The sequence below is a fragment of the Dermacentor andersoni genome, chromosome 5 (assembly GCF_023375885.2).
Source record: "Dermacentor andersoni chromosome 5, qqDerAnde1_hic_scaffold, whole genome shotgun sequence".
Taxonomy (NCBI): Eukaryota; Metazoa; Arthropoda; class Arachnida; order Ixodida; family Ixodidae; genus Dermacentor; species Dermacentor andersoni.
In genome coordinates, this window is record NC_092818.1 from 205680169 (window position 1) to 205704482 (window position 24314).

At 48.1% G+C, this 24314-nt stretch overlaps 1 protein-coding gene across 1 annotated transcript in view; it reads right to left on the minus strand.

The window, feature by feature from the left end:
• Positions 1–3921: 3921 nt before the first annotated feature.
• Positions 3922–24314, minus strand: part of LOC126531855 (acetylcholinesterase-1-like) — a 51777-nt gene continuing 31384 nt past the window's right edge. The window contains exon 4 of the mRNA XM_050179595.3: positions 3922–5944. Coding sequence (XP_050035552.2) covers positions 5650–5944 — 295 coding nt within the window. The 3' untranslated portion in view covers positions 3922–5649. The remainder of the gene's footprint in view (positions 5945–24314) is intronic.

Here is a 24314-nt window from a genome sequence, read left to right on the forward strand (position 1 = left end):
ACAAGTCGTATTACAAGGCAGCTTCCCTGCCACATAATTCTTGGCAATGAATGGAAACTATTTACCTTTCGTATCGTTCGCTTGGTGTGGTGGCATTGGAAGGAGCTTGGCGGTGGTATTGCGAAGGAAAAATGGTTGGTACATATGCCGGATGGTGCATGCTATTGCTCATTTTGTTTCCGACGAAATACCGACTGCAGATTCTGCTGTGTGGTACTGGCTGCCACGGCTGACCGTCTTCACTATCGAATAAACCAAGCACACACGCGAAATTCGATTTAGAAACCAGCCCGACACCGCTTGACAGGGCGACAAGACGCGAACTTACTCCGCTCGCCTGACTGTTTGGATCCAACGCCGCCTCCGTTCTTGTTCGTAGGGTTTAAATGGAAAGACGCAGAAGGATACATCCTAGCTCATTCCGACGTAGTTGTGGCACTTGTATACGCAACAGTACCGTTGGCGTCCTTTTGTTTTCCTGCGACTTTCAGCGCACGCAACGCCTCTACCAGCAGCAATTTTCGTCCGCGGGAGCGGCTGCATTGTGCACGTTCTGACGGCCAGGGTGGCGCTGCAGGCGTCGTGAAAACTCCAGCGCTGGTTCCCCATACGTCTAGTCTGTCTGTCTGTCTGTCTTAATACGTCTATGTCTGTCTGTCTGTGTGTCTGTCTTCATGTTCGCAACTGCTACGTGTTCTGATATGCTTTAACTTCTCTCAAACAAGTCCTGGCACCGTTTTGTTCAAATTGGGGCCACTTGCACATGCTGGGGCTTACTTGTCTGTCCGCCATCCGACTCATAAGTGAGTTCGCATTAGTTGGTAACTCATGGTACTAAGTTGCCTACTGTAGTTCCTGTAGTTTTTGTATCGTCATATTCCACTCACTCAGTTCATTTGCTGCTTATCAGACTGTTACGTTGATATAGTGAGCAGTGCAATGAAGTTGTGATTCGTTTTGGCGTGTGTGCAGTGACTGAGGTGTATTAGTGTTGCTTTCATGAAAAATCTGTGGTCAAATAGTTTCTTTTATTGCCATAGCAATTATATGCACACTTCAAGCCCATTTTGCGGGCGGCGTTGCCGTCGCCGTTGTCGTCGCCGTGAGGTTCCGTATAAAGTCCAAGGGCGATAATATCGTCGCTGCGCGCAGTACGCTGTATGTGTGAGTGAAAGCGTGAGAAGCGGCGAACACGTCTCAATCCGCTCAATCTCGGGTGCCCGAGCGAAGAAGGCTGTAAAGGGGCTTTAGAAGGCAAGCCGCAAGCGTGCCCTCTCCTGTCGCGCCGAGGCATGGGGGTCAGCCGAGGGATACCGAGGGAGGCTGGTCGCTCGACGGGCGTTCTTATCCAGCGGCGGCTGCTTACGGCGCGGCCGTACGGGCGCCGTATCTTGAAAGCGATGTGCGACGTGGCCAAAGTGCGCACCCGCGCGGGTCTCATCTTTAAAGCGGTGTGCGATGTTTGCGGAGTGCGCGTAGTACCAGTAGCTTCATATGCGCTGTGTTTCGATGTTTCGCTCGCGTTGAAGCGAGAGATGCACCAAGGTCAACTCGCTCACAGCTGCTGCTGCGATCCCTCACTCCAGCATATTCACAGCGAGTTTCCGCGCTCATCGAGCGAGATATGTTCATGTTTACCAGTGCGCGCGTGACACCGTGCTTGTTAATTTACTTAAAACACGTTGCCGGGCTGTATAGTTGGTATGAATCCATGATAGAATCTGTAAGCGCGACTCAACGAGGACGTAGAAAGAAACACAGAGACAGCGCTGTCTTTGTGTATCTGTTTCTTTCTACGTCCTCATTCAGTCGAGCTTACATATTCTATCATTGTTAATTTAGTTAGTAAGCAAATGTTTGCAACTTTATACGGCCGCTAAAACTATTATCCTTACTTGAATGGATGAATGTTTATTTCCATAAAACAAGTACAATACAGTGTTGTGGTGGGAAAGTGGGAAAAAAAGCTGCTCATGGCAGCTTGACTGGTCCCAAGAACCGAGAAACATCTGAGTAGCAGGTTGGAGCAACTTATTTTGTAATGACTAAAAAATTTGCGATTATGTAAATACAAGGACATTGATATCTAGTCAGTAAAGAAATACAGACATATTTGAATCATAATTGAATCAGACATAGTTTAGACATGAAGAAAGACAACTCAATCATTTAGAGGCGTGAAAAAGTTAAAAAGATCAACTGGAGAATACGACAGTACATCAATTTCATTACTCTTCAGTTCATTGAGTAGCCTAGGCAGTCTAGAATGGGTACTGGGAATGGGAATGCCATAATGGGTACGTGAGTGGGGCGTGTACCAGTATTCCGGAAATCGGGTTGTGTAAAGAGCTTCACGCTTGTTGAGTTGGGCTGTTGACTATATAAGGCTTATATTGATTTTGTGCTCCTTTCTACAGGCTATTGCCAGACGGCATTCCATACCATTTGCAATTTTCGAAATTTTAAGCTCTTGAAGTAAGGAGGCAGATGGGAAATCGTACGGCTTGTTACATATAGCACAAACTGCTTTCTTTTGTAGTGCGCACAATTTCTTAATGTTTGTTGCAGAAGGCATACCCCACACAAGGCAACAGTAGTTTAAGTGGCTCATGAAACAGGAATTATATATCAACTGTTTAATGGAACAGGAGAGAGAGTTCAGTGAGCAGATGAAACCAGAAATTTGGGACAGTTTGCTTACAACGAAATCTGCATGTTTATTCCAGCTCATGTGTTGGTCAAAGTGTACACCTATAGATTTTACAGATTCAGCACTTCCAATCGTAGAGAAATTAATCCTGAGGCCTTCTTGTAAATTGACCTGCATATTTTCAGCCCGAAATAGCGCTCCTTTAGTTTTTGAGGAGTTCATACTTAGGCCATTCTCGACTGACCACTTCTATAATTTTTCCTGAACGATATTTGCCTTTGAGACTAACTCAATTGGCTTTTTAGATGAAAGAAATAACGTGGTATCATCAGCATACATTATAAAATGTGAGTCTCTATCAATGTGCACTAAATCGTTAACATAACTATTAAAGTCAATCCTTCGTATAGCTGTCTTCTAATTTGCTACCGCAATCGGTGCTTGGCCTTTCGGGCGAAACTGCGACTTTCTTTCTCACTTTTCTTGACGTAGTAGTATTATTATTGTAATGGTGTATGACGTATTACATAGGCCATGTAACACCAACATGCGATGTGTGCGCATATGGGTGTATGCTATATGCGCACCATGTATGCTATATGTGTACATATAGATGTAAGAAATATGTGTGCTGTACTGCTGAATCAAGTTACCGCGGTGTCCAGCTCAGCTAAACAAAAAGCGTAAATTAGTGGCAAGTAGATGGTCCCTTTCATGCGTGCACTAGGGCATCAAAGACTGCAGGGAGCAGTAAAAGTACCTTTAAAAACTAGCTCTGCTTTGTTAGTACGGACAGAATACTTTGCTGAACCATGCGCTTATAAGTCGATGTGAACCTGTCGACAGCATGGGCCCCCACGCTGCTCAATATGATATATGCATGTTCGTACAACCGCTCAAATAATTACCTAAAACACAGTGCCACCCAAGGAAATACAGTTTTCTAAGATGTATGTTAGGCTCTTGCAGCTATATTTCATTGTAAATTTATATTTTAAGAAGCACATATGCCCTATATCCTGTATCTCTAATAATTTGATGTGATGACAGGGCTTCCTGTATAAAACCCCTATTAACACGCGGCGGGACTGTATATGGGCAAATAGACATGTTTTTATGGAAGGAGATGTCACTATGGCGACGTTGTTGTCAAAACGCTCCCATTCACGAGAGTTGCAATGTGGGCTTGTTGGGAATGCATCTTGAAAGGGTGTACGGTAGCGCGATTAAAAGACGGGACAAAGGAAGACACACAGGGACACACACAGCGCTAACTTCCAACAATGTTTATTATCGAAAACCAGGTCGTACTTAGCCAAGCTAGACAGAGACCTATGCTCACGCATCAATGATACGAAAGTTGTTAAAATATTTAGATTTGTTGATGATTTTTTAGTGTTTGTCAATGTTAAGCTAGGCAACTTTGACACATAGTGTTCGGCTGTTAGTAATATTATACGCGAGTGTATTTGTCCACTGGAAGTTACGTTCGATGTGCCCATAAAATAGAAGATGAAGTTGCTTGATGTTAAATTTACCTTCGGTGATGATCTAACTTGCTGGTGTTACAGTCCCAGGACAAATAAACCGTTGTTGTCATATCATTCAGCCCATTCTAAACTGGTAAAAAGAGGAATTGCGAAAATGTGTTTTACTAACAAACTTACTCAATCATGCCATCATTGCACTGACGAAGCATTCACACAACAGGCCATGCGGCTACATGAAGCAGGCTATCCCAATCGTGTTCTGGCATCAGTTACAGAGGGAATACTTAGGCAACTGCAGCAGTCAGGGACTTATGAATGTGCGGAAGGAAATAGTAACCGAGAGAAAAAAAGGCCAACAGGGATACCTTATACCCACCGGTTGTCGCACAAACTAAAGAAAATTGCCCCTCGAGGCAACACTGATGTTTTTTGTGCACCTATCAAACTAATCAGCCTGTGCAGGAAAACAAGACTAGAAAAGAAAGAAAGTGCTCCTAGCTGCCAAGTTAAACACAGGAAGAAGTTTAGAGATTGTAAGACATAAATTATATATCGTATACCCTTATCATGTGGGAAGTATTACGTCGGACAGTCGGGCAGATAGGTGCATTAATGATAGACTGCGCGAACACAAAAATAAAGTGGACAAACTTGTATCAGATGGCTTTCTCTCCCTTCATTGTAAGCAACATAAGTGCTCCCCCTCTCTTCGAATCAACAATCATTACTGGTAGAAATAAGTGCGAACTCACTAGACTTATAATAGAAGCCGAGCAGATTGATGCCCTAGGGGATTCATGTATCAGCAAACCGTCATTGGCTCTCTCTGAAAAAGAGCTGAAATTTTTGCGCAGGGCTTAAGTATCACTCACGAAGATGTTTCGCTCTGATTGTTTATCTGTTCACGTGGCTGTGACTCATGTTGGCTGAGTGTATAAGTGCGACCTGGTTTTCGATAATAAACATTGTTGGAAGTTAGCGCTGTGTGTGTCCCTGTGTGTCTTCTTTTGTCCCGTCTTTTAATCGCGCTGCCGTACACCCCATGAAGGTTCACATTCAATTATGTTTAGCAAAATCGACGTCAACTGTCGTTCGACGCACGCTGTTTAGTTGCGGATTTCATATAGCGTCAACTTTTCAATATTCAAATGCGACACGGAAGAAATCACTCTTCGTAAGAGTTACTCAAAGGCGTGCGACGAGAGCATTGCAAAATTTGCCAGCAATGTCTGTCTAGCCTCTGAGTACGACTAGGGTTCGCCTGGTAGCTTAGGCTATGTTGACAACTACGAATGCAGCTTTTTGCGCACAAGACGAGGACAGAGAAGAGGCTAAGACACACGAGCGCAGCCTTTGAGAACCATGTCTATGACGAAAGTGTGTGCGGTAAAGCTGGTCGGTTAAGAGACACTGTTCTGGCGGGACACTGAAATTATGGATGCGTCATAATACTGCTGCTCAGCATGGTCCGTACAGTGTATCAGTCTATCTTAGTGTAATAGAACAGCACTAGACTGTCAAACTGCCGACTATTGACGCTGCAATTGCAGAAGCGACCAGCAACAGTGACTGTAAACAACCTGATGCTGATACTCCGTTGCCTGCTCGACTTAAAGTCCTCTCTGGCTGAAGAGCGGCAGAGAAGGAGGACAGGGAGGTCCTTGGTGTTGTCACTGGACTCGCTTGCTGTATTGTGTTTCCAGAATGACTGTCTTCTGTTTCATCTTCTTCTTCTTCCTCCTCTTCTTCCTCTTCCTCCTCTTCTTCCTTTTTGACTTCCATTATATCTTCCTCCTCAGGATCCCTGCATGTGCCAGTGTCAGGTGCAAGTGCGAAGAGTTAAACGAGCAAAGCAGAAGCGCTGAGCGGCGAACAAGCAACAAGCATGTCTATAAAAAGTGGCACGGTGTGTGCATTGACGCTCATATATTTCCGTGCGTGTAACTGTCTGCTTGCTCAAAGCACGCAGTGGCACAATTAAAAAAAGAAAAGGCAAGATGCTACCTTAAAGAATCTGTAGCGCCGGCTGTACTATAAAAAAAAGTAACTTAAAGGCCAACTGTAACCAAAATTTTGAACCGCGTAAAAGTCCCGTTTCAGATAAGACATACAGTAGCCTCTGTGGAATATGTTATGCTTGAAATGCGAGTGAGCGCTTCACAAAACGCTCGCAAAAATCAATGTTTCTCATACCGAAACTCAAATATCGCCGCCATTACCAGTCGCCGGAAGTGACGTAATTTGGAGACTGTAGAGAACCAGCGACCGGCTTGTCTGCTTCCGTATACCGTTCCCGTGTATCAGCGAACAGTTCCCGCATGTCTGCTTACCACAGAGTTAGTATACTTTGCTAGCTGCTTCGTGCGCTGTGCCGACGCCGTTGCGCGCCCGCGATGTTCTTTCAATGCGAATTATTCTCCGGGTCAAGCCGGCTTTCTCTATGTGGTTGTCTGCGTTCAACAAGTAGAGCCTGCATGCGTTCTGCCTCCGCTCGAAGAAGAGTGCATTGGGGTGGCCAAGGTAAAGGTTCGAATCTAGTCCGGCTATCCACGCAGTTACGCCACGTCGACGAAAATGCGACGCACTACAGTCTAGTGTGGCTGGCGCGGGAATAGAACTGTCCTTTCGCACGCTGGAGTCGCTGGAACAGGGTGCATCGCGTGCTAGCTTGGCTGACCAGCAGAATGTATACAATTCGGTTTCACTGATGCGAGCGTGTTGAGTTTGCGCCTATAACAAACAACAAAGTGCTCGCCCGGCGCGCACTTGTGGGCTTGCGCTGCGGCAACAACTGTTCGCCGCGCTACTGTGGGTCACGTTTAAAGGGGCCCTGAACCACCCTTCGTACTTCGTGAAATAACATAGTCCGCGGGTATCATACGTTGTTGTGAACATCTCAGCGAAGTTCTGCTGTCGTACGCGGTCCGTGGAGCTCGCAAGCGGAGCACGAATCCACCTTTTTCTCAAACGTTCTCGTTTCAAAAACCCCATGCTCCTCGCTCTTTTCTGTGTGCTCTATTTCGTTAGCAGCGCTCTATTTCGCTGCTGTTGGTCGCTGCGCTCGGCTACACCGCGGTCGCCGCGAGGTGCCGCTACGAGTCCAGTGGCTAAGCGCACTGCGGCTCTCTGAGGACAGCCGTGTTTGGCTTGCGTTTAGCGCGGCATAGGCACCAAATCGGAAATTTGAACTGCGCGCAGTGTTGACGTCTCCGCCGTAGCCTTCGCAGTGCAAGGCATTGAAGAACGAAGGGGAGCACAGCTGAGGCCGTGTTTGATTGCCGATAACTCTGCTTCTGCTGAACGCACTGAAGTACTTTTTGCGGCAAAGTGGTTCTGAAATCTTCACTTCAAATGTCTTTCTCCACTTCGATGAAAAGTGGTTCAAGGCCCCTTTAAAAGTGCAGGGTTAAAGGGGCCCTGAACCAACCCTCGGGCTTGGTGAAATAACTTAGTCCGCACTTAGCATACACTAAAAAAATGTTTACACCCTTTGGGTTGTATTTTGTCACTAAACGATAATCGTCATCTGTCTTGCCTGCATTTCCTTGCTTTAACGCTGCGAGCCTGGTACTTCCTAGTCACGAACGGCTTGAGCGTTATCAGCTTGACACAGCATTCTCGACAGGAAATTAGCGAGCGCCGAGTTTTTAAGAGAGGAAACGCAAGCAAGGCAGATGACGATTGTTGTTTGGGGACAAGATAAGCGCCAAAGAGTGTTAACTTTCTTTTAAAGTGTACGCTGCTGTGAACATCTCAGCCAAGTTTTGCTATCGTACGCGGAGCTTAAAAGCGGGTCGTGAAATCACCTTTCTCTCAAACGCTCTTTTCAACAGAAGCCAGCCTCCTTACTTTCTTAAAGAGGCAAGCTTACGATTTATTTCGTAATAAAGCGGATTCCCATACGTGACTGCTATTAGTAGCTGTGATCGGCTACAAAGCGTCGATACAGGGCCGCCGCGAGGTGCTTGCCGCTACTAGTCCACTGGCTAAGCGCACTGCGGCTCGCTGAGGACAGTCGCGTTTGCCTTCTGCTTAGCGCGTCGTAGGCACCAAAGTCGGAAGTCGTGGCGTGTGCATTAACATCCAAAATGAAAATTTAACTGCCCGCCACGGTGACAATTAGAAGGCGGAGCGTTGCAGGCACGCCCCACTTCGCCGTAGCTTTTGCAGTGCAAGGCATTGAAGAAGACACGGCCGCACAGCGGAGGCCATGTTTGAGTGCCAAGAACTCCGCTTCTGATGAACGCAGTGAAGTACTTTCTGCGGCAAGTATTTCCGAAATAGTCTATTTTCACTTCAAATGCCTTTCTCCACTTCGACAAAAAGTGGTTCAAGGCCCCTTTAAGGTGATCTCAGCGTCTCCGGCATGACTCGTTCGACTTCGCAGGCCGCTGCCTGACACGCTGGAAGCGTCGGACTCGTCGACCGACCAGACAACCATAGGGTTTCATACAATAATTACTAGATGGAACTCTGGCGCTAGTGTCTGCGGGAACTGCAATGGGAGTGATTGTGCATTCCAGCATGGGAATTATGGGAAGTACGTGGATTTGCCTAAACTTCGTCCTTCTGGCTTCAAACGACCTTGTGACTTTGTAAGCTCGTAATTTTCGACAATTTACTGCGTAATAAATAATCCCATAAACATCATTAAAATTGTCCAAGGGCCGGATTCGAACACAGGACCTCTAGCACAAAGACTTGTCATTGAAGCCATTAAGCCACGGAGCTATGCATCGACGAGCGATGTGAAACGCCCTTATACATTTATCGCGGCATGCCAGTGCCTTGAGACGCTTGGCGTGCTTCGATTTGGCCATCTCAAAGAGCTCATTCGTTGCAATTAGTAGCGATTGCGCATGTTCACAACGTCCTCTGCACTTCGAAGAGTATAGATTGCTCTGAAATTTACGACAATGAAGACACAAAAAGCGTAATAATCAAAGCCACAAGAACGTCTGAATCCACAAGCACGAATATCACAGAAATCCATGTACTTCCCATCATTCCCATGGTAGGTCAACGACTGCAGTGCCAGAGTTCCGTATAATCTATTGCAGGAAACTCTATGCAGACAAGTACTAAGGTAGCGAAGCTCCCACAGAAACCCATACGCCCTGCAATGACGACTTAGGAAACATGACAGCGCTATCTACATTTCGCGGGGCCAACTTCTCGGAGCAAAAAAGTCAGCGTTTGCCGCTCGAGAAGTATTGTGCCAAGTCGTCTACTGCGCCAGCTCACGTCACATCGCATGCAAAGAGGAAACAACAGTATAAATGAAGCGTAAGTGAGAACATTCGCCACAGCACCGCGTCACGGTCGGTTACAAGTACACCCATTTGTATTTATAGACGTCATTCTATAACAGCAGGCATTACACCGGTGAACCTTGATAGTTTTGCATGAATTCAGAGCAATGGGTTCATATAGATATTGAACTAAGTACCACATGCATGTGTTGTTACTACCAACACACGTCTGTTATTTCGTTAAGATGAAATCAACATTACGTTGAAATAATTCACAAAAAACACACTTTAACCTTCACTAACACAGCACGCTGCCACCTGTACTTTTTTTTGTGTGTGTGGCACTGACGTCATAGCTAAAGCTTATTATTTTGTGAAAAGGCGGTTAAAAAATAAAGTTACTGATCTAATATTATAAGGTTAGTGCTATAGATATTGTCATTACCTTTCAGGCTACGCATAAGAGTTCTGACGACATTACAGTGTTAAATAGTGTAATGCAACCTTCGCAAACTCGGCGTGCATCGCCACGAGCAAAATATAGAAAGCCCGGGGCCGAAACTTGTAAATGGTTCGGAAAGGGAACCGTTCACTTGGCCTCACCTCATTGGTCAACATTTTGCTTGCGTCATAGGTCGTCAGAGATAGCGGGGCGCCACCGCAAATTTTGATCACGTCACGCATCTGTCAATCATTTTCACAGCGAACCCGTCGTTGGCTAAGAGCGGAAACGGCGAAGGGGTAGTCCGCTTTGGGTTCCGTTGCTGTGGCTTGGCTGTTGGCTTGCGACCCTGGCTGTTGGCTTACGACCCAAGATACATGTGGGCGTCACGCGCGCGTGCGTTGGTTGCTTCGGAGGCTATCACTTGCCCTTCTGGTCTGCTTGACGTTGCTCTTACAGTGTGGATCACGGTTAGAAGTGCGATACGCGTTCGAAGAGATGACGGATAATTATTTGCACTCCTCCTGCCGGCTTTCTAAGTAGACATCTTGCAGGCTACGCTACCAACTGGAGGAGGCTCTCGTGCAAGCGTACCAGTGGTAATTCCACGTAGAGGAAGGAATTGCGCGCTGCGGTTCATTGCCACCGACCTGCAGCTCCCAGAGGTCGGTCGGAAGCGAAGCATCCATCGGAGTGGCCTAGATCTCTGCCACCGACACTGTCCACGAAGTTTCTCTCGCAGTTACTGTGTTGGCCGGTAGAAGGGCCGGGTCAGCTTTCCCGTTACCTCCGTTCTGCTTCAAAGTCTGTGCCAAGGAGATATTTGCAGGGTAAGATGGAATTCCCAGTGCTATCGCCAGCGGGAATAGCTCGCAGATCGCCATTCAGCAATCAGAAGCGTTCAACCTAGGCTGGTCGAGCGTTTCCTTCATTCGGCTGACAAAACTATGCAGTCAGGACGGGAAGTTGTGGAGATCTCTTATTTGGCTGCCCTTTTTGCTCTAGTTCGGGAGTGCCGCATTTCATCCTCAATTTCACGGCATAGCGCGCACCGCCAGCACCACGCTCTTTGATTTTGCTTCGCACAGGCAATGCAGGGCCCGTATATCGTAATGTTCGATTTCAAGTTCCATTTCTTCTATCACGCTCCGCGCCGTGAGGCAGGTCGCAGCGACAGCGGCAGCGCGACGGCGAACGAGTGATGTCCGAGCCGATGACGAAGTGTAAAAAGAGGAAAACTGATGTAGTCGGCTAGTAAAGAACCAGTTTACGGTTTTGTTGCGCTGGCTACTTAGGAAGTGCTGACAGTGCATTCCTTGTGCGTGCATAGTGCAAGCTCCTGGTAACAAACGACATAGCGCTGGGCTCTGCCAACTCATTTACGCTTGCGATACCGCCTGTCGGCTGAGAATTAAAAAGGATGACGTTGATAAATTACTTCAAGCATTGCGTAAACGCCCGGGACCGCACGTTTATACTTTAGAAGTTGCCGTATAATATTTTATTTATATTTTATATTTAATTAGCAAGCAGGAACATTCTGCAGTTCTTCGATTAGCTCGTCATATGATGACGTACACTTCAGAGGAGGCACCCTCTCGTCTATTGGTCGCGTCCTCCCCTTCTTCCACCTCCGGCTTGGGAGTGACCCATTTAGTGAAGTAAACGGCGAAGTGAACGGTTCGTTTTCTGAACCGATTTAAGAGGATGCTTTAGCTCTGGTGCTCCTACTAAATACATGTTAACGTTTTTCTCAGCAACCACTGCACCAAATTTGATGATGCTTGCTGCATTTAAAAGAAAAACTGACTGTTGGTTCCGAATTTTCGATTTAGGTCCTCAATTTTTATAAAAAAATTGGCAAAAATTGAAAATTTTCAGAAAACTAAAGTGTAAAGTTCACAACTCTGTAACTCAGCAACTAAATATGATAATACGATTCCGTGAATTGCATCTTATAGTACATCTAAAGCGGACAAAATTTATGTGTTACACATGAATCTCGAAAAATTAAGTAATATGGAAATACACCTTTTGAAGAACCCTTGTAAACAACGTAACAAATTCACGTAAGATATTAAATGGCGTATGGAATTTGTCCGCTTTGAATGATCTAATGGATGCCGTTTACAGAACCGCGATATCTGCTCTTGACGCAGTGCTATGGATTTGTAAACTTCGTGCTTCTATTTTCTTCAAACTTTCGAATTTTTGAAAATCTATTTAACAAGATTCAGGACCTAAATCGAAATTCCGCTTGCAAACAGTCACTAGGATTTAGCTTTCTCTCTCAGATGCAACAAATTTCATTAAGATCGGTCCAGGGGTTATCTCGTAAAACGCGAAAACGTTTTTCTATGTATTTGAATAGGCGGTGTTAGGTGGCATAGGTGGTGATAGGTGGCAACATGCAAGTTTTCGCAGCCAGCTGCAGCTGCGAGCGTGGCGAGCTTCCCCGAAGATACCATGGAAGCCTTTTCTTCCTTTTTTTTATCCTTCTTTCTTTCTCACCTATTGCATTCCCTTTCCCCTCCCCCAGTACAGGGTAGCCAACCGGAGATAATCTCTGGTTAACCTCCCTGTCTTTCCTTTGCCTTTCTCTCTCTCTCTCTCTCTTCAATACGCGCCGCGGTGCCTTTTCACGGGCATTTGAAGACGCCAGACAATGGACAGCGGCGGAGGCCACTGTGCGAGGTCCGCTCTGGAATTCAGAGGCGCCGGCTGGGGTTATCCAAAGTGCGATAGCCCTCCTCCTCCAAGTCGAGAGCCCGCCTCCTCCAAAAAGGCGGGTCATCTACGATGACGTCGAACTATGACGTCGAGCGGAGTGTTTATAAGCAGCTGTTTGTCGCTGCTACAGTGTGCTCGAGTGCTCGTGCTCGTCAATGTACTTCTGAGCTGTGTGCTCGTTTGCTCTATGCTTCATCTTGCGTGCTCCATTTGGGAGCCACGCTGGACTGTCGATCTATCTCTTGTACGCCTAGTTCCTCCCAAGTTCCTCTCTACGACCTTCAATTCCTTCAAATGGTGGCAGCGGCGAGATCGCCCGAGAACTCCTACAACTGGTAACAGCTGTGGGATCGTCCGACGAATCTAATAGCCGCGTCGGAGTTGGACCCTAGCTAAAGCTTCCTCTTAAAGGGAAGCTGAAACGGTTTTCAATTTCCATGAATTGCTGGGATTGGGAAGAACAGACCTAATAATTTACGGTTGCGAAATTTTTTTCTTCGTTTTGTTAATATAAGGCGCGGAAATCGCTTTCTAAATCACCCCCGCGGACACGCCCCCATCGCTTCCCGGAGCGCCGGGTGAGATGGTTGCCAGAGGAGAGAACCGGCGAGAGTGACGTCAGTCGCGGGGACCGAGCTGCCGGACCGGCGTGCTGGCATGTGCTGACATGCCTCTTTCCGTCCTGCGCTTTACTGAACGACGCTACGAGAGATCTGCCGCCGCCGCCGCCGCTCACGTTTGTTTTCTTTAGCGATTTTCGTAAACTGTTCTTTCCTTCTGTGCTGCGTGAGTGCCTACAGCCAAGGGCGCCCAACATGCCCTCGTTCTGTGCAGCATTCGGCTGCGCGAACACAGGCGGGCGAGACGATGTGGTGTTTCACAGGTTCCCGAAGGACAAGAAGCTCATCAGGTGCAACGCTGTGGAGGCTTGAGATACCTCTTGCAGTGGCTGCGTTCGCACTTAGGAAAAGTTCGGTGTTTCTTGACCCGATTTTTGAGAAAATTTTCCATATATAAGCTCAGTTCTGAAGGAAAAAGAAGAATTTACCCATAGAAACAATCCCTGTACTTATACGGCTGCTAACACGTTGTTTTAAATAAATTTTCTTTTCGGTATTTTTTAATTGCAGCCCATCGCGGCAGCTTCACGTGCATGCTCGCGCGAGCGAACGCCGCTGGCACGCTGCGAAGCATAGACGGAAACGCGCGCAGTAATCAATTTTGGTGACCGGACTTCGTGCGTACCTTCCACAGCGTTGCACCTGAGGTATGAAATGGAGTATAGGCTTGCCTAGCGACATTCGACGTACGGTTGCAGTTATCGTGTTTACCACACGGCGGTGCTAAAACTGCCTAATATCTTTATGTCAACACTAGCATGGAGCACGCATACCGATTCTTGATCGAGCCACAATCGCAAAGTCGTCGAACCATAGTATGAATATTGCACATATAATACCTCTGGCCATCTCTGGATGTGTATAAGAAACGTCCATGACTGTACCTCGCAGCACTGCAAGTGCGCGCTTTGAAACGCGGCACTTATGTTCGCGATCGTGTATCAACACTCAAAAAACCACGGGACTTTAGACAAGCAGCGGCAAGGTGCGTGACATCGCGGAATTGTACCGGTGTTTACAATCTAACGAGAAGTTAGTGCTTCGGCATTCTTCCAGCAGCAAGTTCCCAGTGACACTTTAGCGCATTTTTTCTCTCTTCATTGGAACGTGCAGCTACATAGAAAAAAAACACGTACCAGCTAAGATTTCCAACGCGCGAGAAGGTGCACACATCGCTCTCGCTGATGGCACACTCAACATCGTCGTTGCCGCCGTTGCGGCCATCGTTTTCCGTATCGGCTGTCGGTTCGAACATGTACAGTCGCGGTCAAAAATACGCGGCCCACGGCTCCAGTCGGCGGAGCGGCCGCGAGCCGCACCGCGGCGCTCGCGTCGGCGCTGCGAGAGTTTGCGCTCTGACGACAGGTATCTCCCTACGTATCGTCCGTATCCGTTACGTATCCGCCCGTTACGTATCGTCCGTTACGTATCCGCCCGAGAGCGAGGGAGATACCTGTCGTCAGAGCGCAAACTCTCGCAGCGCCGACGCGAGCGCCGCGGTGCGGCTCGCGGCCGCTCCGCCGACTGGAGCCGAGGGCCGCGTATTTTTGACCGCGACTGTACGGCGAAAATACAAGCTGTCCGAGACAGCGAGAACTTTCCATAATGCTTACAACTCAGCTATGAAGCCAGAACAGAACAGCGTGCTACGCGGCTACGCTCTGAAACGGCGGCGCCGACCGGCGACTGCCGCGAATGACGTCACAACGGCCCCGACCAATCACGGGCAACAGCGGCGTTCGCGCGATGCCCTGAGGCGCTGGTGCGCGTTTTCTTGAAAGAACAGCCGGTTGCGTTTGTTGCCGCCCTTTTTGAACCAGATATTCGTGTTCAGGGGACTCAAAACTGTAGAATGCCACAGAGAACTCATTTTTTTCGAAAAGTGTTTCAGCTTCCCTTTAAGATTCCACCCCTGTAAAGCTTCGTACTCATAATTATTCGTGGATGGAAGCAAACAGCCTGACTTCACATTCTCCTACTGTAATGACATTGCCTGTACTTTTTCAAATGCTTCCATTGGTAACGTATTTGATGCATAATTTTCATCAACTAGTGTTTTGCCCCGCAAGATGTAGTCGCGCTTCAATCGCACGGAACCACACTTCAACCGCGCCTTCGTGACCATGTGAAATCTGTAGTAAAGGATGACAGTAAGTATACATCTGTGGTAAGTAGCTGAGGCTCGGCACGGCCGGGCCAACGTTTATAAGTGTATCTGTTAACGTCCGACCTCTCTACATTTTCCAGTCATTAAACTACTTCTTCTTCTGTTAACGTTGGGCCGGGCTAGAGGGGTCTACCCGGTCTACCTTCTAGCCCGGCCGTAGGCTCGGTGCGCTAAACTCACGGCCGGACAGGCCGGAGCCGTGATAAATTTTGCTCATTTCGCTCTGCGACATCGCATTCCTGCATGGCTTGCCGCTGCATCTACACGATGGCCGCCGCGCCGCGTTCTCCTTGGTGGCAAATGCACCATGCGGTTCCTGCTGACAGCGTTTCTGGCGCTATGTCAGAAAGTGTTTCATTCGTCTAGTTCAACGTGTCGCACGCGCGAAATGTCTCGAAGGTGGTGCACTACATGAAATGATCGTTGGTGAATATCGTGCCGGAATACAACCTATACCTATGGTTTTCGTGCGTCATTGTGGCTTATATATATGTAGCACTTATAGTCATATAGAGAAAACGTTTTCCAAGCAGATTTTGCATAGGTAGTTGATTGTGCTGTTGAAATGTAGTTTATGCTACTTCGTCAACTGCAGTTTACGTGATTTGTGCGCGTTGGCTGGTCCGCGTCGCTCTTGCCTGCTGTGCCGCGGTGCACTCTTGCGCTCTGAAAGCTGGGACAGGAAAGATGTGTTCGGGCTTCCTCTACTCAACACTGTATGCTGTACAGCCATCGCTCGTGTCTGAGTACGTGTTCGAGCAGCCGACAGCCACACAACATGTTGGAAGTTCTTCCAACAGCTCAAATTGCCTGCGCAACAGAAAGCACGCCAAGAAAGACACCCATCAACTTGCGCATGTTGCACAAGCGACACACCTGGACGTCTAGGCCCAAATGACAGATGGGCAGTCCTGTACGGTTCTCCAACCTTCGCCATATTCGGATCGCTACCGCTTACCGCCAGGTGCACGCATCGTCTGCGTAGGCGTTATTTAAATGCTGCTAATAAGAAAATTATACGATTACTAGCCCCGCAGATTTGCCAAGGTTATACTTATAGTATATGCTAAGCATTTATAGCCAAAGGAGCCCAAGTGAAATTTCGTTGCAGTTGACCGTATCCTTCTGTGATTTGAATGTGGAAGTATGAGGACTGGTCTAACCTATGGCCTTAAATTAAAGCTCCACCTTATTCCACATTGCTCTGGTTTGTACCAACCTTAATCCACCGTAACTTCAATCCACTTAAATCCACGTTAATGCAATTTTGGGATGAGCCAGGTCAGTTTTTTGGGTGTGGGCCACGGTTGTTCACTGTGTCATTTTGCATTGCGAGCCGCAGCAGGTCTAGCGCCGATAACGTGACGTCATCACTTGGTCACGTGTGTTTTGGTACCATCGGATAATAACGCCGGACGCCGCATTTATCGCTTCATGAGGCATATAATGTTTTCGCATTAAAATAGCGGTAGCCAGGATAAACGACGTGGCAGATAGATATAAACGTCCAGTTTCGCCCAAAAGGCGAAGCATCGATTGCGATAGCGAATTAGCATACATCTGTACGAAATAGGGATAACAGTTTTTGCGACCGCCCACCGAGTACACATCGCAGATCGCATTCAAAATATGGGCGCCAGCGCAACCGCGCCGCACGCCGCAACCGCCGAAGTAGAAGACCCCCCCCACACTTCGCTCACCCCCCCCCGTGCCTTGCGCGCGACGGAAGACTGTGCGCTTACGCGCGGCTTTCCTCCCTTGCGCGCGCAAGATTGAGACGCGATCCGCCGGCTAAACCTCGCAAGCTTTCACTCGCATACGGCGCTCGGAGACGATCTTATCGTGCTGGGGCTTTATACAGAATTTCACGGCGGTGGCAGAAATGGGCCTGGAGTGTCCATATAATTGCTATCACAATACCGCGCGGGAGTTTTAGCTTCTCCGATACTCCAGTTAGCGCAGGTGGACTGGGCGTTTTACCGCATGGGCATAGGCGTAAACGTCAGCGGCTGGAGCGGTGCAGTCACCTGGTGGGACAAAGCTCAACCGTGCAAACACAGAGCTAGTATTGCAGTAACAAAGTTTACTCTTTTTCGCTGCTGGTCTAAATGTTTGTATAGGCGTAATTGTGTCACGATTCGCCGCTACCCGCCGTGGTTGCTCAGTGGCTATGGTGTTAGGCTGCTGAGCACGAGGTCGCGGGATCGAATGCCGGCAACGGCGGCCGCATTTCGATGGGGCGAAATGCGAAAATACCCGTGCCTTTATATTTAGGTGCACGTTAAAGAACCCCAGGTGGTCTAAATTTCCGGAGTCCCCCACTACGGCTTGCCCCATAATCAGAAAGTGGTTTCGGCACGAAAAACCCCATAATTTAATTTTTTTTATTCGCCGCTGTCGAAAATTTCGCATCAGCAGCAAAGTAGAATATACTTGCCTGATGAAATGTTAGCTCTGTGTTTGCGGCTCTGCTCCACGAGGTGACAGCACCTATCAAGCCGCTCACGTTTACGCTTCCCACCCAACGCCCAGTGCGCCTGCGTTTACCGGGACGCGACTTTACAATTGATAGTAAGTACAGGGGGGCGTGGTATTTGCGGAACGAAGATATAGGCGCACAAAGTCCATTCATGATTTAAATTTGTCAGACGCACACAAAAGAAAATACAGCGTCGTATTAATAAGCTGGTTTTCATAACCATGGATGTCTTTCTGCGAGTCTGGATCCCCGGAAGCCTTTGTCTGTTATATGGAGAACTGTTCATGGCCTCCGTGCAACCCCTGGACAGCGCCACCCATTTAATTCCCTGGCTCTTTCAATGCAAAGAGATTGAAGGCACAGAATCCCTCTGTAGGAGGATTGCCGGTGAAGCAAGTTCAACGGGAACTGCAGGCTCACGAGCACTCACCAGTCTGACGTGATCCCCGTATGGAGTGCTGTTGTAACCGGCCGTTCGCCCTGCCCAGTAATCGGCGTGTATTTCCGACAAAGCTCCCTTCGGAGGGAAAGGGCAACAGATCTCCGGATAGGCGGGACCTGATGTCATCGGTCTACTGACGCCGGACGGGGGGAAGTGACTGAACAGTGACGCAGGGCATAAAAAGAGCAACGGACGGCGGGAGTAATCGACTGCTACAACTTGATGAACTTTTTCTGTACTACTTTGAATTTTCTTGTAAATATGTAAATATAAACGTATTTGTAAAACGTCCTGGATATCGGGCCCAGCCGCATGTTACCTTACTCCTCCACGAGCAAAGTACATTCCACATCTTCGGACCCAGTGCCCTATTTCTTCGGAGGAACTGGAGGCTGCGCTTGCTTTATGCAGGCGTTCCTCAGCGCCAGGACCAGATGACATTACATACCGCGCTCTGTGCAACCTTGGTGAACGAGCTCAAAAAGCACTCCTACTCCTGTGCAACAATTCGTGGCAAACTGGCATGGTTCCCCAAGAATGGAAGTCAAGTCGCCTGATTCCGCTTCTCAAAGCTAGCAAGTCGTCTTTGAACATTGCGCTATACCGTCAGATCGCACTTGCTATTTGTGTAAGAAAAGTAATGGAAAAGGTGGTTCTAACCCATCTAGAGTGATACCTAGAGCACTATGAAAATTATCGGGACCCGTTGACAGGATTCAGGCGCGGCCGTTCACCTATAGACAATGTTGTCGACTTGGTAACGTACATCGAATTCCAGAAGGCCTGTAAACGCTTGTCTGCTGCCGTTTCTAGTAGTTAAAGGCGTTTATGAGAATGTCACCCATGAAGCCATCCTTAAAGCGTTAGAAGCAATAGGACTTGGTGGCAATATACATATATATATATATATATATATATATATATATATATATATATATATAATGTTTCTTGTTTTTTTGGGGTTGCGATCATTCTACGTGCTTACCGGGGATGGCCCAACGCATTTTAATCTAGCATTGACTGGACTACTAGAGGACCTATCGAGCACCGTTCTACGCTATGTACGCCTACAACATCAGTATCTGGACTTCAGGGGTGACATGGCTTCGGCTTCGCGCTCGGCTTCAGAAGGTGGCCTCATCGACATCATGCTACCTTTGTAAACGAGGAACTGGAGGTGACGCGAGAAAAGTGCGCAGTGGTGGAATTTACCCGGAATCCACTGTCTGCATGCGGCATATCAATCAACGGACAAGTGATATCGTCCAGCAGAATTCACAGGTTCTTGGGGGTTGTGATTGACATAGACCTGTCCTGGACTCCTCACGTGAAGCACGTGAAAAAGCGACTGCTTGCTATTTTCCATCTGTTCAGGTTCCTGGCAGGAGGGAACTGGGGTGCGTCCACACAATCCATGATACAGCTGTACAGGGTGTTGTTTGTTGTGTTTCTCCGGTGCAGCCTACCTGTTATATCACACACCTGCAAAACCAATTTGCATACAATTGAGAGCATTCAAGCCCAAGCTCTGAGGATATGCCTTGAATTACCACGAAGTACGTCAACGACTGAAACCATTGTGATTGCTCAAATTATTCAACTGCGATGCACATCGCCGTCGAGACAATGCGTGCACATGCCGTGCACATGCCAGGCACATTGCCCGGACTCCTTGCCCCTACATCACCGCAATGACCATGGAAAGACCCCGCACGTCATTTAGCACAACTCTCAGTGCATATCGTGCCTCGCTTACATCGGGGTACACACCTGCAGCCAGGCCGGTGTCGCCTCCAGGGTGTTTGTGCCATCCTGAAGTACATCTCAGAATTCCAGGACATCATAAAGTCAGATCTACCACCGTCTCCACTAAAGCGATTGAGCTTACTCCTGTTGTACGAGAGATATATAGTAACCACATACACATCTATACTGACAAATCGACTACATCGGCCAGTTCTGGCGGTGCTACGTTGATGCCTACAGGAGGAATAACACTGCGATTCAAGACGTCACATGTCACGACGTCCAAGGCTGCAGAACTCACGGCTATGCGCAATGTGCTTCAATTTATTGACAGAGTCCTGGTACATGGGCCTCGAGACCGGCTTTACACAGCATGCAATCAGTTCTCCGACATGGAGCTCACGAACAGCTAAGATACGAAATTGTCAAACTTCATCAAGACTTGAAATAGAAAGGTCACGAAATTATTTTCCAACGGATACCTGGACATTGAGGGGTCAGTGGAAATGATCAAGCAAAGCTGCCCGACAGGCACATCAAGAACAACACAGCGTACCCATTCCTCTTTCCAGGACACGCTGCAAGGCAGCTTCGTCACCTGGCACGCAAGCTCCCTTTAACAGAGTGGAACACGCCAAATAGAAGGCGCACCAGGTTCGACCTCCACCGAGGCTGCACAGACGTGACGCATCGCTTCTATACCGGCTGTGGTTGCGAATGGATTTCACGAAGGCGTACACTACTTTCATTGGAATGACCGACAGTGCTGCGTGCGAAGTCTGCGTTGGCGAAGAGAACATCAAACATTTATTGTGCCACTGTCATCGATTTCAGTCGGAAAGAGCAACATTATCTATCCCATTGCGACAACTGGACGAGCGGCCGTTATCCGTTCAGGGGCTACTTGAATACCGTCCCTATCGCTCACCGGCCCACTAAGCTGTAAAGGCACTTTTGGCTTTCTTGAGAGCGACTGGCCTATCTGAACGCCTTTGACTTGCTCAGGCCCTCCGCTTGCGTGCGCGAGCTCACCGCGGCTTTCCTCCTCCTCTCCTACCTCTCGCCATCTCACCTTTCTATTCCCTCTTTAACGTCCCCCAGAGTAGGGCAGCCAACCAGACGCATTTCTGGTTAACAACCCTGCCTTCTTTCTTTATTTCCTCCTCATTCTCCTCCTGCTATTGGCAAACGTGATTATCCGAGCTGCGGCAACGCGACAAGGTTCGGAACGGAGTAGTGCACGCTTTACATCTCGATTCCTGGCGTCACCATGCAAGGAAAAAAAAAAGAGAGAGACGAGAAGGTCGCGATATGGCCCGTGCCAGCGAAAGCTTGCGCCACTGTTGGTCTGCACTCGTAATGGAGAGGATAGAGAGAACGACGTCACTGATGCACCTTTTCATATTTGTTTGGGTACTGCCATACTGGGCCCGCAGTGCCAAAGTACTGAAGTCCGTTCGCATCTGTCGAGGGCCGCACCTGTGAACTTTGCACCGTCGCTCTCGAGGTACAGCGCGGACTGAACGGAAGAGGGTCTTATGAGCCATATCGCCAGACTATAGGTTACTTACCGTAAAAGGCGTTAGGGTCGCGCGGCGCATTCTCACAGCGGTTACGCCGTGAGGATTATTGTCTTTTCGTCGCGGCCACATTCGCTTATGTTAACGTTGCCTTAGGTTAACGTTAGGTTAGTTAGGTTAACGTAGGAGGCGTTAGGGTGGTGCGACGTATTCTCATAGCGGTTGCAGGGGCGTCAAGCGTCACCGGCGGCCTATTAGTCACTTGCGTTCAAACGCGGTTGCTAAGGCGCTCTGACTTCTAGATATTCAATGCATGCGGCCCGGCCGCTACTACGGTCCCTACTGCTCCCACGGAAACACCTGTGAAGTTATTTCGAAGGTACATCGCCGTAAGGCGCGAGAAAGCTATGGTCCGGCACGACTGACAGCACGAGCGCCGCAGGTGCGAGACACAGTCGAGACGGTCGCCCAATGGGGCGTCAGTGCCCTCTGCTGCACCTACTTCACCGCGCCGGCAGCCAGCACCCCAGCGTAAACAAATTCGACCATACTCCGCAATGCCTGCATGCCTAGGGACAAATGCATATAACGCGCGCAAACAAACCTCCTCCTCCGTACTGCCTAGGCAGTCATATACGAGTGTTTAAGTGCGCCTAGCCGGCGTGCGCTGCTGGTCTAAGAGTAGTGTAAGTGCCGCAGGTTCTCTAGCGTACTGCACAAACAGGGGTGGAGAAGGCACCACTCTGCGGCCGCATTCTCGGTTGTAGCCACCGTTTTCAGCGTAAGAATTGCGCTCCCCGTATCATTCAGCGCAATGGCACACGCAGTAGAGACGGGTTATATCGCAGGCTTATAAGTGTGCCTGCCAACAGCTCTCCTTTTAGCCAGTCAAATCGTTATGCGCTGCTCGTACCATATGTGCAGAGAGTCTTTGCTCGCTCACATCAGACACGCTGACGCATTGCATGCGCAAGTCATTTTGCGTACCTGCTTCTGCGTCCGTTACTGCGGGCCCCTGTGCCTGCAGTACAGAGCGTGCCCCCACGAACAGGGCAACACGAAGCGACCTGCGTGCAGTGTCGAGCTTCGGCCTGCGAGGAATTGAGAAGGGCCGAGCGAGTCGAACACTTTACTGAACAGGATGTGGCCATGAAATGTGACTGATATGGAACACTCCTGATTGAAAGGGCCTACATACTCCGTTTAGTCGAAGTCGTAGATGTCTTCGTCAGCCCGCCCCTCGGAAGGCATGACAGATATTCGAATTTTGAGCGACACTAGCACGCATAGGGTGGTCAACATCGTCCTGCTCTTCTCTCTCCCTGGATACGCCTGCTGCTGGCCGCCTCGGCTGCTAAGAAGAAGACATCACGCATCAACACACCGCCTATAGACTTTGTCCCCAACACGAGTGCGCGCATATCAAGACTTACTGTTACTTCCTCAAGTAGTGCTACCTGCAGGAATGACGTACATAGCACCATTGAAGTGAAACTGGGTTTTTGGGCCCATGGTGGCCTAGAACTGCTGAAGCACTGCCGAAGATTTATTACCAGATATTCTCTACAGAGAAAATCTGAACTGGCTCGTACCGGCGACCAATGGTCACTACATGTACGCGCAATCTCAGACCGTCCTCGCCGTTGTTAGACAATGGTTGCTGTCTTACGGGGAACGCCGATCATAATTTTTCTGAACATTATAGTTGTTAATGTGTGGCGTGTTGGTAATCCATACTCAAGGTTTTCTATCTAGTCCCTGTTCGTTTGCGCCATTCTTCATTGATTATAGCTCCTCGGACGAGAATGTTGCTGGCTGCCCAAGATACGACTATGACGTTAACTAAAGGTATTGTTTAAATCTTGTTGTCCTTAACCTATTGACTAAAGACAGAGTTGTACGACCTTGCAGAATCACAGCCTAGTTTCCAGAAAAGCTGTTTCTTTAGAGAAGTGGCAATACCAATTTCAGGTACCTGTAATTAAACCACACACTTTAAAACGTTGCCAGCATATAACACTTTCGAGTGTTTTCACCAAGACACCTCACCAGCAAACATTCAGAACTGTATGCACAGTAGTGATTATGTTCGCCCAGTTTCCACCAAATTTGGTGTCGGTGGCTGTTACAGTTCTTTCAGTATACAGCCTAATTCTACAGTTCTTAAAACATACTGATAAAACTGCATGGCGCGCTTGCATATGTTCTTTTATTGAAAACAACTAAACAAGAAATTTTGCATTCCCTACACATCACACTGCTTCCTATTTCCACAAAATATTATTTAATCGAGGACACCTAGGGCGTCTCATAATAAGGGATAATAATCAGGAGAAAACGAGGGTCCGGTAATTAATTGCAAAGCTCATAATTAAACCAGAAACGTTACTTTTGTCACTCCTTACGCTTAAAATGCCCATTTTCATAAAATGTAAACTCGATGTCACCTAGAGCTCCCCCCGGACACAGGGAAACGTAGTGGATAACGGCAGTGCACCTTCTAAATACAAGACTATATATTCATCCTCATACATTTAACTTCGAATGCCCATTGGACATAATCTTCCCCCAATTCTCTCCACATTTGGTTGGTGGTTGGTAGAGTTCTTTCACCACAAGGGGCAAAATTTTGCGCCACTTGTAAAACACTTATTAGAGATTTTTAGAACAGGGGACTTAAACGTTTTGGGGCCCCAAATAAATAGCGTCAAACCCACTGCGCATGTGCGAGACGCAAACTACGTTTGGCTTCTGCGTCGGGCACGCAATTTCACTG